The sequence below is a fragment of the Pithys albifrons genome, chromosome 4 (genome assembly GCF_047495875.1).
Source record: "Pithys albifrons albifrons isolate INPA30051 chromosome 4, PitAlb_v1, whole genome shotgun sequence".
Classification (NCBI taxonomy): Eukaryota; Metazoa; Chordata; class Aves; order Passeriformes; family Thamnophilidae; genus Pithys; species Pithys albifrons.
The window spans coordinates 28,107,474-28,118,187 of NC_092461.1; the positions used below are offsets into that span (position 1 = coordinate 28,107,474).

The following is a 10,714-nucleotide window of genomic DNA, read 5'->3' on the forward strand; positions in this document are numbered from 1 at the left end:
CTCTAATCCCTTCACTAGAAGCTTCCCAAATGCAACCAGCAAGAGGAACTCCGCATCCCCTCTCCTGGGGGGACACAAGACAAGCCCCAGGGGGGGCTGGAGATGAGCTCAGGATATCCCTGGAGCTCAGGAACAGATGTGATCCCAACATTCCAAGTGTTCCCACTGCCTGCCAGATGAAGGACACGGAGTCCACGGAGTCAGAAGTTCATGGGGGTGGAGGGACAAGTCCCACAAAGCCCTAAATTGGTTCCATCCCTCCCTCCTTCCTTCAGCTCTGACAGGGAAACACGTTTAATCCCCATCCCCCAGGGAAGAGCAGACAGCAATATCCCTGTCTGGCAGGGGCAAGAGCTTATTATGGGATGTCCCAGAGCTTCCCATGAGGAGCATCTCTGAGTTCAGAGCCACAAAAGCTCAGCCCAAGCCAAGATGATTCCCCCATTGTGACAGGAGAGGTTTGGATGAATGGAATGACCCTCTGGATGAAAAAAGCCACCCTGTTTTGGGAGGGACAAGGCTGGGGAGTTTCAGAGGATGAAACTTCCATCTTTTTGCATAGGCAGATCCTTCCAAGAACCATGGAATTGCTAGGGTTGGAAGGGACCTGAAAGATCATCTCATCACCCCCTGCCATGGACAGGGACACCTTCCACTATCCCAGGTTGCTCCAACTTGGCCTTGGACACTTCCAGGGATGGAGCAGCCACAGCTTCTCTGTACAACCTGTGCCAGGGCTTCCCACCTCCCATGGAAGAATTCCCTCCCAATATCCCACCTAAATGCATTAAGATCCTCTGTAATATTAAAAGAAATTCCAGAGAGTCACTTTTTCACCCTTTTCCTTCCCTCAGAAAACCTTTTTGCTGTGAACATCAACCTCATCTTATTTCCCACTATCTTCCCTCCACCACTGCTGGTGGAGCCCTTGGCTCCACATCAAGGAAGGGTTTTGCCACCCAAGAGGCTCACACAGTGCCCACTCTCATCCAAAACACCTTCTCAGCTGGTTTGTTCCATGTAGAGATATCCAAGGACTTCACCAGGTCTCACCTTGGCCGCCAGGATGGGTCACAACAGTCCCAAATCCAACAAGAAGTGTCATCCTTCTTGTGGCTGCCCCATCCCTGGAAGTGTTCAAGACCAGCTTGGATGGGGCTTGGACCATCCTGGTCTAAGGGAAGGTGTCCCTGCCCATGGCAAAGGTTTGGAATGAGATGATCTTGAAGGTCCCTTCCAACCCAAACCATTCCATGATTCTGTGGAACACTTGGATGCCTCTCCTGGAAACAAGGTAAGTCCTCATGGATGTGAAAAAAAATCATTTCCAACAAAAGATTTGATTTTTCTGGGGAAGCAGAAAAAAAGGAGGAAAGGAGAAAGAAATCCTTGCTGAAAAATAAAAAAAACAGGAGCCCAGCTTGGATTGCCAAGTAGGGACTGAAAAATATCAGGAATTTTCATGGACTTTCAAGCTTCCTTAAAATGAATTTCTCAGGTTTGAAGTCCACCAAGTGCTGCCTCCTTTGAAAAGGATCCAGGATTAACATCAGGATTCTCATCTAAGGGAAAGATCTGAGGTCCTAATTAGCAAATTGGAGGCTGAGGAATCAAAGCTCCTCCATCTGGTCCATAAATCTGTAGGCTTAGAGCTTTAAGGCAATCCAGGAATGGGATGAAGTCCCTAAAGGAACAAGCTGAAAGCAGGAGATGCCAAATATTCTGGAAAACTTCTTCAGGAAAACAGCTCAATTGGCATCACAAATCCTGGGGATGAAACACTCAGGGGCAAACACAGGAAAAGTTTGATCCAGAAGTTTCCTCCTGGATTTGCCCTGGGAGAACCCACCCAGCCTGCATTGTTGGGAAAGGGAAAAAAAATCTGGAAAAGATGAGGAATTTCACCCTTGAAGCCCAAGAAGACACCAGGCCACATGGAGGACACGAGCACTGGAAGAAAACCCAACCCAACCATGAAGGCAATTCCCAAACTGGAGCCCCCAGAGGCTCTCCAAGCAAAGGGGACAACACCAAAGTTCACCCTGGGAAAACTCATCCATCCTGCATTGTTGGGAAAGGAAAAAATCCTGGAAAACCACAGGAAAAGATGAGGAATCCCATCCATGAAGCCCAAGAAGACACCAGGCCACGTGGAGGACACGAGCACTGGAAGAAAACCCAACCCAACCATGAAGGCAATTCCCAAATTGGAGCCTCCCAGAAGCTCTCCAAGCAAAGGGGACAACACCAAAGTTCACCCTGGGAGAACTCACCCAGCCTGCATTGTTGGGAAAGGGAAAAAAAAAATCTGGAAAAGCACAGGAAAACATGAGGAATTTCACCCTTGAAGCCCAAGAAGACACCAGGCCACATGTCCTCCAGGTGAACATGAAGAAAACCCAACCCAACCATGAAGGCAATTCCCAAACTGGAGCCCTCAGAGGCGCTCCAAGCAAAGGGGACAACACCAAAGTCTCCTCAGATGTAGCCCAAGATATGCACAAGTATTTCCTTAATTAAGAGCTGATTAAACCCATTGCAATGGATGATGTTTCTTCCTACCTAAGATATTAACCCATATTTGGAAGTTAAAGATTGAGGAGGGAAAAGGAGACACAAAGAGAAGGTGCTTATTAAAATTTCAAGGTTTACAGGTGAGATCTGTGAGTGCTTGTCAGGCCCAGCCTGGAGTGCTGCAGGGGGTTGGGGTGGCCAAAGGGCAGGACCTGCACTTGGCCTTGTTGAACTTCATCCCATTGCAATCAGCCCAGCCCTCCAGCTTATCCAGGTCCCTCTGCAGAGCCCTCCAGCTTATCCAGGTCCCTCTGCAGAGCCCTCCTGCCCTCCACCAGGTCGACACTCCCTCCCAACTTGGTGTCATCAGCAAATTTGCTGATGATGGACTCAATCCCCTCATCTAAATCACCAATAAAGATGTTAAACAGGACTGGACCCAACACAGACCCCTGGGAACACCACTGGTGACTGGTCCCCAGCTGGATGCAGCTCCATTCACCAGCACTCTCTGGGCCCGACCCTCCAGCCAGCTCCTGATCCAGCAGAGGGTACACTTGTCCAAGCCATGGGCTACCAGCTTTTCCAGGAGTATATTATGGGAGACAGTGGCAAAGGCCTTGCTGAGGTCCAGATAAACCACATCCACAGCCTTCCCCTCATCCACCAGGTGGGTCACCTGATCATAAAAGGCCATATTTAAATCAAAATATAGATGAGGGATGTTCAGGCACAAGGGGAGACCATGTCCCTCCTCCAAAAGCTTGGGGTCAAAGCATTCCAAAGCTTTTCCTCTCCAAATTGGGACCAAAAGCTAAAAACCAAAGTAGAAATTTCCAAAGTAAGCAGAGATGGATTTAAACACAACTTACATAAGGGCAGAGAGGGGAGGAAAAGAAAAAAAAAACACACCAAAAGCCACTGTTGGGTTATAAAAGGGATTTTCCTGCCTTAATTCTTCTTTGGCCAAGCTCTCCAGGTCAACCCTTCAAGGTCAGGAGAAAGGGGGAGGTTCTTTCCACCAGGCTCAGGCTTTGGGGTGCACCTGGGGACACCTGGGAGGGTGAACCTGGCTGCTTAAGGAGTTGAAAAGGAGACTTTGCCTCATTGGGTTAAAGGTTTTCAAAAGGAAAAGAGAGCACAGAAGTTGTGTGGGAGCCAGGGAAAAGCTCAGCTCAGATGGGAATGGAGGTGGGAGGTGAGAAAGGAGGGAAAATGAAGGAGGTGTGGGGTCACCAAGGTGTGGCCAGCCCTGAGGTTTGTCACCTCTGACAAAGCAGGGTCAGGAACTGGACTTTGAGTTGGAAGCATCATCATGTTCCATGATCCTACTGCAGAAAGGCCATTTATGCCCAGAAAACATCAGCCAGATCCCAGTGGGTTGGACCCTCAGCATGGAGGGATGACAGAGGTACCAAAAGTCCTCAGGCAAGGTCTCCACATGAGGGGAAAAAAAAAAGGCAGAAGATCCTTTCCAGAGGAGATCAAGACAAACAGATCTCCTTCGAAGGACATCAAGGGGTTCTGCCAACTCAACCCCTCATCCTGTAGGATGACTCAGGATGTTGTTCACTCCCCAGCACCTCTCCCAGTTCAAGAGGACCCACCTGGGGTGTTAAACTGGGCAATGACATGGCTGGGTTTGTTTCTGGAAGCAAATCCCCAGGGGATGTTTGCTCAGGGTGCACTTTGCACTTCTCATCTCCAGGAGACGGAGCCTGGAGAGGTCTTGGATGACAGGACACACCCAGAGAGGACTTTGTGCCAAAACCTCCCAGCTTTGCCAGGACAAACTGAATCACCTGGAGGAGGAGGTGGAGGCCACCAAGTACAAAGGGCAAAGCCAAGCACAAAGGGCCTCATTTGTGCTCTTTTGTTTCCTCTGGAAGGAAAAGCAAAACTGGAAGGGGTTGAGGGATCAAAGGACAACTGAGGGAGGGGAAAACACAACCCTTGGATGTGCTGCTGAAGTTATAAACTAGATGGAGTTGCTTAAGGTGCTGCTGTGTCCCTGTCTAGAGGAACAGGCAGGGATCAGGAATGAACCAATCCAGAGAAACGAGGAAGGGATCAGAAGTTGGGAGTTGTTCCAGCCCTAACAGTGCAGGAAAAGCCCCTGGAGATCTTGGGAGAGCTTGGCTGGACCACAAGAGGTGCATGGACCAAGCTGGGCCACATCCAAGATGAAACAGTCACCACCAGGATTCCTGACAATTAGAGAGGCTGGAGAAGTCCCACAGAGGGACCAAAGAAGCTCAGTTTGCACAGAGACATCCATAAAATGATGAGTTGTCACCTTGTGCTGACCTCAACACCAGCCCCACCTCTGAGAAGACAACCCTCACATGCCCAAGGGCAGGGAAGCTCAAGGAGAAAGGGGAGAAGGAGAGCAGCCATTTGGGAAGCTTCTAGTGAAGGGATTAGAGGAATAAACCTCCAGGAGCATGAAGTGGGTCATGGAATGTTGATCTCAAGTGGTGGAAGGGCTGGGGGGGGGTTAGGGGCTGAGAAGCTCCATGTGAGTCATCGGTGTGTGTTCACATCCCAGGAATTCCTGGTGTCCTGGGCTCATCCCACAGCAGGGACAGCAGGAAAGGGGGGGGGGATTCTGCCCCTCTGCCCCACTCAGGTGAGATCCCACCTGGAATTCTGCATCCAGGTCTGGGGAACAACAGCAGAAGGATGTGGAGCTGCTGGAGCGAGGCCAGAGGAGACCACGGAGATGCTCCAAGGGCTGGAGCTCCTCTGACATGGAGACAGGCTGGGAGAGCTGGGAATGTCCACCTGGAGAACAGAAAGCTCCAGGGAGATCTGAGAGCCCCTTCCAGTGCTTAAAGGGGCTCCAGGAGAGCTGGAGAAGGACTTGAGATAAGGCATGGAAAGACAGGACACAGGGAATGGCTTCCCAGTGCCAGAGGGCAGGGTTGGGTGGGATATTGGGAAGGAATTCTTCCTCTGTGAGGGTGGGCAGGCCCTGGCACAGGTTGGCCAGAGAAGCTGTGGCTGTCCCATCCCTGAAAGTGTCCCAGGCCAGGTTGGATGGGGCTTGGAGCAATCTGGGCTGGTGGGAAGTCCCTGCCCATTGTAGGGGGTTGGAACTCGATGGCCTTGAAGGATCATCACCTTGTGGGAACACAAACACATGGAGACCCTCCATGTCAGGCTGTGAAAATGAATCCTGGAATGGTTTGGGTTGGAAGAGACCTCAAAGAGGACCCAGTTCCACCCCCTGCCATGGGCAGGGACACCTTCCACAATTCCAGGTTGCTCCAAGCCCCATCCAACCTGGCCTGGGACACTTCCAGGGATGGGGCAGCCACAGCTTCTCTGGGAAGTCCATCTCAGCACCTCATGACTCTCATAGGGAAGAATCTCATCCCAATATCCCATCTAACCCAATGGGAAGCCATTCCCTGTGTCCTGTCCCTCCATCCCTTGTCCCAAGTCCCTCTCCAGCTCTCCTGGAGCTCCTTTAGGCACTGGAAGGGGCTCTGAGGTCTCCCTGGATCCTTCACTTCTCCAAGTTGGACATTCCCACCTCTCCCAGCCTGTTTCCAGAGTTAAGGTTCTCCAGCCTTTGGGGCATCTCCAGCATCTCCACACCCTTCTGATGTTGGGGGCACTCACTCTCCACCTCCAACCTCACAAATCTTCCCAGGAAACACTTCCAGCACCTCCCACTCCAAAACCAAATCCAGGATTTTTTTTTTCACCCCACTCTCAGCAGCAAAAAATATTCCCTAACACTGAGTTGTGTCCTCAAAACTGGATTTTTCCCAGGGCAGCAGCTGGAAAAGGTGCTGTGGAAACAGGAGAACTTTCAGCACCTGCTTCATTTCCAGTCCCAGTTGGTCCCTAAGCCAGAGCTGTCAACTGGAATTAGGATTATTCCTCTTTGCAATCCCTAAATTTTCGAGTGGCCAAGAGATCCCAGGGGACAGAGAGCAAAACAAAAGGCAGCAATCCACTCCCCACACACAAAACCAGGCTGGGAAATTCTCCTTTTTCCCAAGGATTATCCACAATCACAAGCTGAGGGCATTGAGAGAATTAATATGGGCTGTTACAAGACAGCCAGGGGGTCACAACAAGTGGGGTTTTAACTCCCTGAAAAATCTATTTATATATAAAATTCCCCTCTCATGGAACTAATCCCAGGAAGTCCCTCCCCAGTCCAAGCTGGTTTTCTGTGGGAGACATGAGCAGCTAAAACCTCTAAAACCTTTTATTGAGAATATGGTTACATCACACAGCCCTTTAACAAATGAGGGGAGGATTAAGGTTTTAAATTTCCCAACCAAGTGCCCTCCCTGTTGGCTCATGAGCTCAGCAAGAGGAAGGAAAAATCAAACAAGGGGGGAAGGTGGAAATAAAAATATGGGGGTGTTTAAACAGCAAAAATCGGAGTTAAAATTGAATTTTAGGAGGGTGAAACAGCCCTGGGGAGGCTCAGGGCAGCAGGAGGGGCAGGGCAAGGTGCCAGCAGGAAACAGATGCATTAAATCTCCACTCCCAGCCCATAAAAAGTGGCCCAAAAAAATAAATTAAAAATCACTATTTCAGCAGAATTCAGGATCAGCAAACGTGGAGTGGCCCCAGAGCTGTCAGGGTGATAAAAACAGCTGCAAAAGGCTGGAGTGAGAGTTTCTTTCAAATAATAATAATAAATTAAGAGGAAATCTAATCAGGTGTTTTGTTGTTTTAATGACAAACATAATCATGTTTTGACAGTCGCTGCTTATCCCCTGCCAGATCCCCCTCCAGAGCTTTGCAATCTTTGCCATGTTATTCTTTGGGCCTCAGATCCAAACCAATCAATTCCACAAGGGAAAAACAGAATAAATTAGGGGGGAAAAAAAAACAAAACAACCACAAATTCCTGCTGATCTTCCCTTCCAAGCAGCACCTGCTCCTTGGACAAGGTCCTGGTTTAAGGTTGCAACTTCAGACCAGGCTCAAGTGACTCTGGATCAGATTGATCCTTGTGCAATCCCAACATTCACTCAGGGAAAAAAAAAAATCCCCTCCTCAGAGTGGCTGAGTTTTGTTTTCTTGATTATTGGGGGAATTTTTGGTGTTTTGTTTTTTTTTTTCTCTGCTGAAAAACAAGTTTTGGAAGTTCTAGACTTGCAAGAAGAGCTGAGATTTTCTGAGGTTTAGTTTGCAGAGTTTCTGCAGGTTTATCCCATGGGCTCTCAGGGGACAAAATAAGAGGAAACACACTGAAATAACCCCAAAAATTAATATTTATCCATATTTTCTTGCAACAAGCAGCCCCCCAAAGCCTTCCTGAGCCCTGGAGTGGGTGTTGATGCCCAAGGGATGGCAGAGACCAGACTGATCCTTGTGCAATCCCAACATTCACTCAGGGAAAAAAAAAAATCCCCTCCTCAGAGTGGCTGAGTTTTGTTTTCTTGATTCTTGAGGGAATTTTTGGTGTTTTGTTTTTTTTTTTTTCTCTGCTGAAAAACAAGTTTTGGAAGTTCTAGACTTGCAAGAAGAGCTGAGATTTTCTGAGGTTTAGTTTGCAGAGTTTTCCAGAGTTTCTGCAGGTTTATCCCATGGCCTCTCAGGGGACAAAATAAGAGGAAACACACTGAAATAACCCCAAAAATTAATATTTATCCGTGTTTTCTTGCAACAAGCAGCCCCCCAAAGCCTTCCTGAGCCCTGGAGTGGGTGTTGATGCCCAAGGGATGGCAGAGACCAGACTGATCCTTGTGCAATCCCAACATTCACTCAGGGGAAAAAAAAAATCCCCTCCTCAGAGTGGCTGAGTTTTGTTTTCTTGATTCTTGAGGGAATTTTTGGTGTTTTGTTTTTTTTTTTCTCTGCTGAAAAACAAGTTTTGGAAGTTCTAGACTTGCAAGAAGAGCTGAGATTTTCTGAGGTTTAGTTTGCAGAGTTTTCCAGAGTTTCTGCAGGTTTATCCCATGGCCTCTCAGGGGACAAAATAAGAGGAAACACACTGAAATAACCCCAAAAATTAATATTTATCCGTGTTTTCTTGCAACAAGCAGCCCCCCAAAGCCTTCCTGAGCCCTGGAGTGGGTGGTGATGCCCAAGGGATGGCAGGGACAGGGGAGCAGTGGCAGCCTGAGGACAATCCCCATGGATTTCATCCTCCTGTTGCTAATTAAACAAGTGTTGAGAGCAGAGCTATTGGCCCCATCTCCCACCCACAGCCAGAATTCCCTGGGGAGCAGCTCCAGAGGGAAAACTTCTCAGGAAGCAACACCTTGCCCAGCACCTCCAACAGTGAGGGGAGGGACAGGAACCACCTGGCTGGGCCACTTTCTCATGGACAACAAGGAGGAAAAAGCCAAATTATGGGAGAATTTGGTTCAAAGGAGTCACTGGGAAGTTTGTGGATGGAGTCAGAGGAGGAAGATGGGATACAGAAAGGGGAGTTCAGGGATGAGGAGCTGGGAGAGGGTTGTGTGGGTTTGGTCCACCCCACATCACACCTGAAGCCCCACCTGCTGTGCCCTGACACCCCCAGCATGGTCTGATGGCCAAGGATTCACCTGAACCCCAACCAAGGGGCTCTAAGGGGACAAACCCACAAAATAACCCCCCAAAATTAACATTTATCCGAGTTTTCTTGCAACAAGCAGCACCCCAAAGCTTTTTGAACCCCAAGAATGGGTGTTGATGCCCAAGGGATGGTCAGTGGATCCCACGGAGCCAACAGGAACCCCCCATGGATCCCCCCAAGGCATCCCACAGCCTCACCTTCCGTGTGCTCCCGCTCTTTGGGCCGTGCAGGAGGACGAGGCCGCCGTCCCTGTTCCCTTCCCTGGTGCCATCCGGGTTCTCCTCCTCCTGGGGCATCATCTCCAGGGGCGCAGCATCCACAGGCTGGCAGGGCTGGGCCCACAGCTGGGGGCTCCTGCTTGACCCCTCAGGGTGGTCTGGGGGCTTGGGGACCCCTCCTTGGGCTGCTCTGGTTCTCCTGGATTAGACCCCAGTCCTGGCCTAGGTGGGGCTTAAACCTACACTAAGTCTTGCTCTGTTACAAAGCCCCTTGGACTTCACATCTGGCCAGATGTGACCCCCCAGCCTGGGCCCCTCCAAGGAAAGGAGGGGACACAAACCCCCCCAGACCTGCTTTGTAAAGGTATCCCAAATTGGGGGGATGTTAAATTCCCCCAAAACTTCTCTTGCAGAGCTACCCTAAAAAAGGGGGGCTTAAACTCCTCTTGCAGGAGTCACCTTAAATGGGGAGTTTAAATCCCTTCAAATCCCCTTGTAAAACCACCCAAATGAGGAAGGAGAGTTTAAATCCCCCCCAAACCCCCTTCCAGAACTACTTTAAGTGGGGGGGGGGGGTGGTTAAACCCTCCCAAATCCTTGTTATAGAACTACCCTAAATAGGAGGGGGATCTTAAACCCTCCCAAACTCCCTTTTCAGAGCTACCCCAGCTGGGGGAAACCCTCCAAACTCCCTGCAGAACTCCCCTAAATGGAGGGAGAGAGTTCAAACCCCCAGTAACTCTCCTTAACGACCCACCCCAGCTGGGGAGGGGGTTAAACCCTCCCAAATCCTCACTATAGAATTACCCTAAATGGGAGGGGGATGTTAAACCCCCCAAACTCCCCTAAATGGAGGGAGAGAGTTCAAACCCCCAGTAACTCTCCTTAACGACCCACCCCAGCTGGGGAGGGGGGTAAACCCTCCCAAATCCTCCCTGTAAAATTACCCTAAATGGGAGGGGGATGTTAAACCCCCCAAACTCCCTGCAGAACTCCCCTAAATAGGAGAAGAGGGTTCAAAGCCCCAATAACTCCACTTAACGACCCACTCCAGCTGGGGAGGGGGTTAAACCCTCCCAAAAGCCCCTCGCAGAGCTGTCCCGGTAAGGGAGAGGATTAAACCCTCTCTCCTTACAGAACTGCCCCCAAAGGGGGGTGTTGAGCCCCCCCAAACCCCCTTCCAGTGATGCTCCAGACAAGAGGACCCCCCAAACTCAAGCGGAGACCCAAACCTGGCTGTCCTACGAACCCCTCGGTGCTGCCCCGTGACTACCTCCGGGTCGGGGCGAGCCCAAAGTCCCGGAGCGGCGTCCCCGGAGCGCCCGACGGGTCCCAAATCCCGCAGCGAGCGCGGCAGCGACTCCCTCTCGGCGCGGGGCATAAGCAGGGCGGGGAGGGCGGGGCGTAGCCCTCCGACAGCCAATGGGAGAACAGCACGGCGCTG

At 50.4% G+C, this 10,714-nt stretch overlaps 2 protein-coding genes across 4 annotated transcripts in view; one reads left to right on the forward strand and one right to left on the reverse strand.

Annotated features, from left to right (window-relative positions):
- The window catches only part of RHPN1 (rhophilin Rho GTPase binding protein 1), a 42,724-nt gene extending 32,085 nt beyond the window's left edge, over positions 1–10,639 (reverse strand). For all 3 annotated transcript variants that reach the window (XM_071553743.1, XM_071553744.1, XM_071553742.1), the window contains exon 1: positions 9,250–10,639. In XM_071553743.1, coding sequence (XP_071409844.1) covers positions 9,250–9,351 — 102 coding nt within the window. In that variant the 5' untranslated portion in view covers positions 9,352–10,639. The remainder of the gene's footprint in view (positions 1–9,249) is intronic.
- Positions 1–10,714, forward strand: part of LOC139670871 (lymphocyte antigen 6E-like) — a 256,308-nt gene that overhangs the window by 150,774 nt on the left and 94,820 nt on the right. The window lies entirely within an intron of this gene.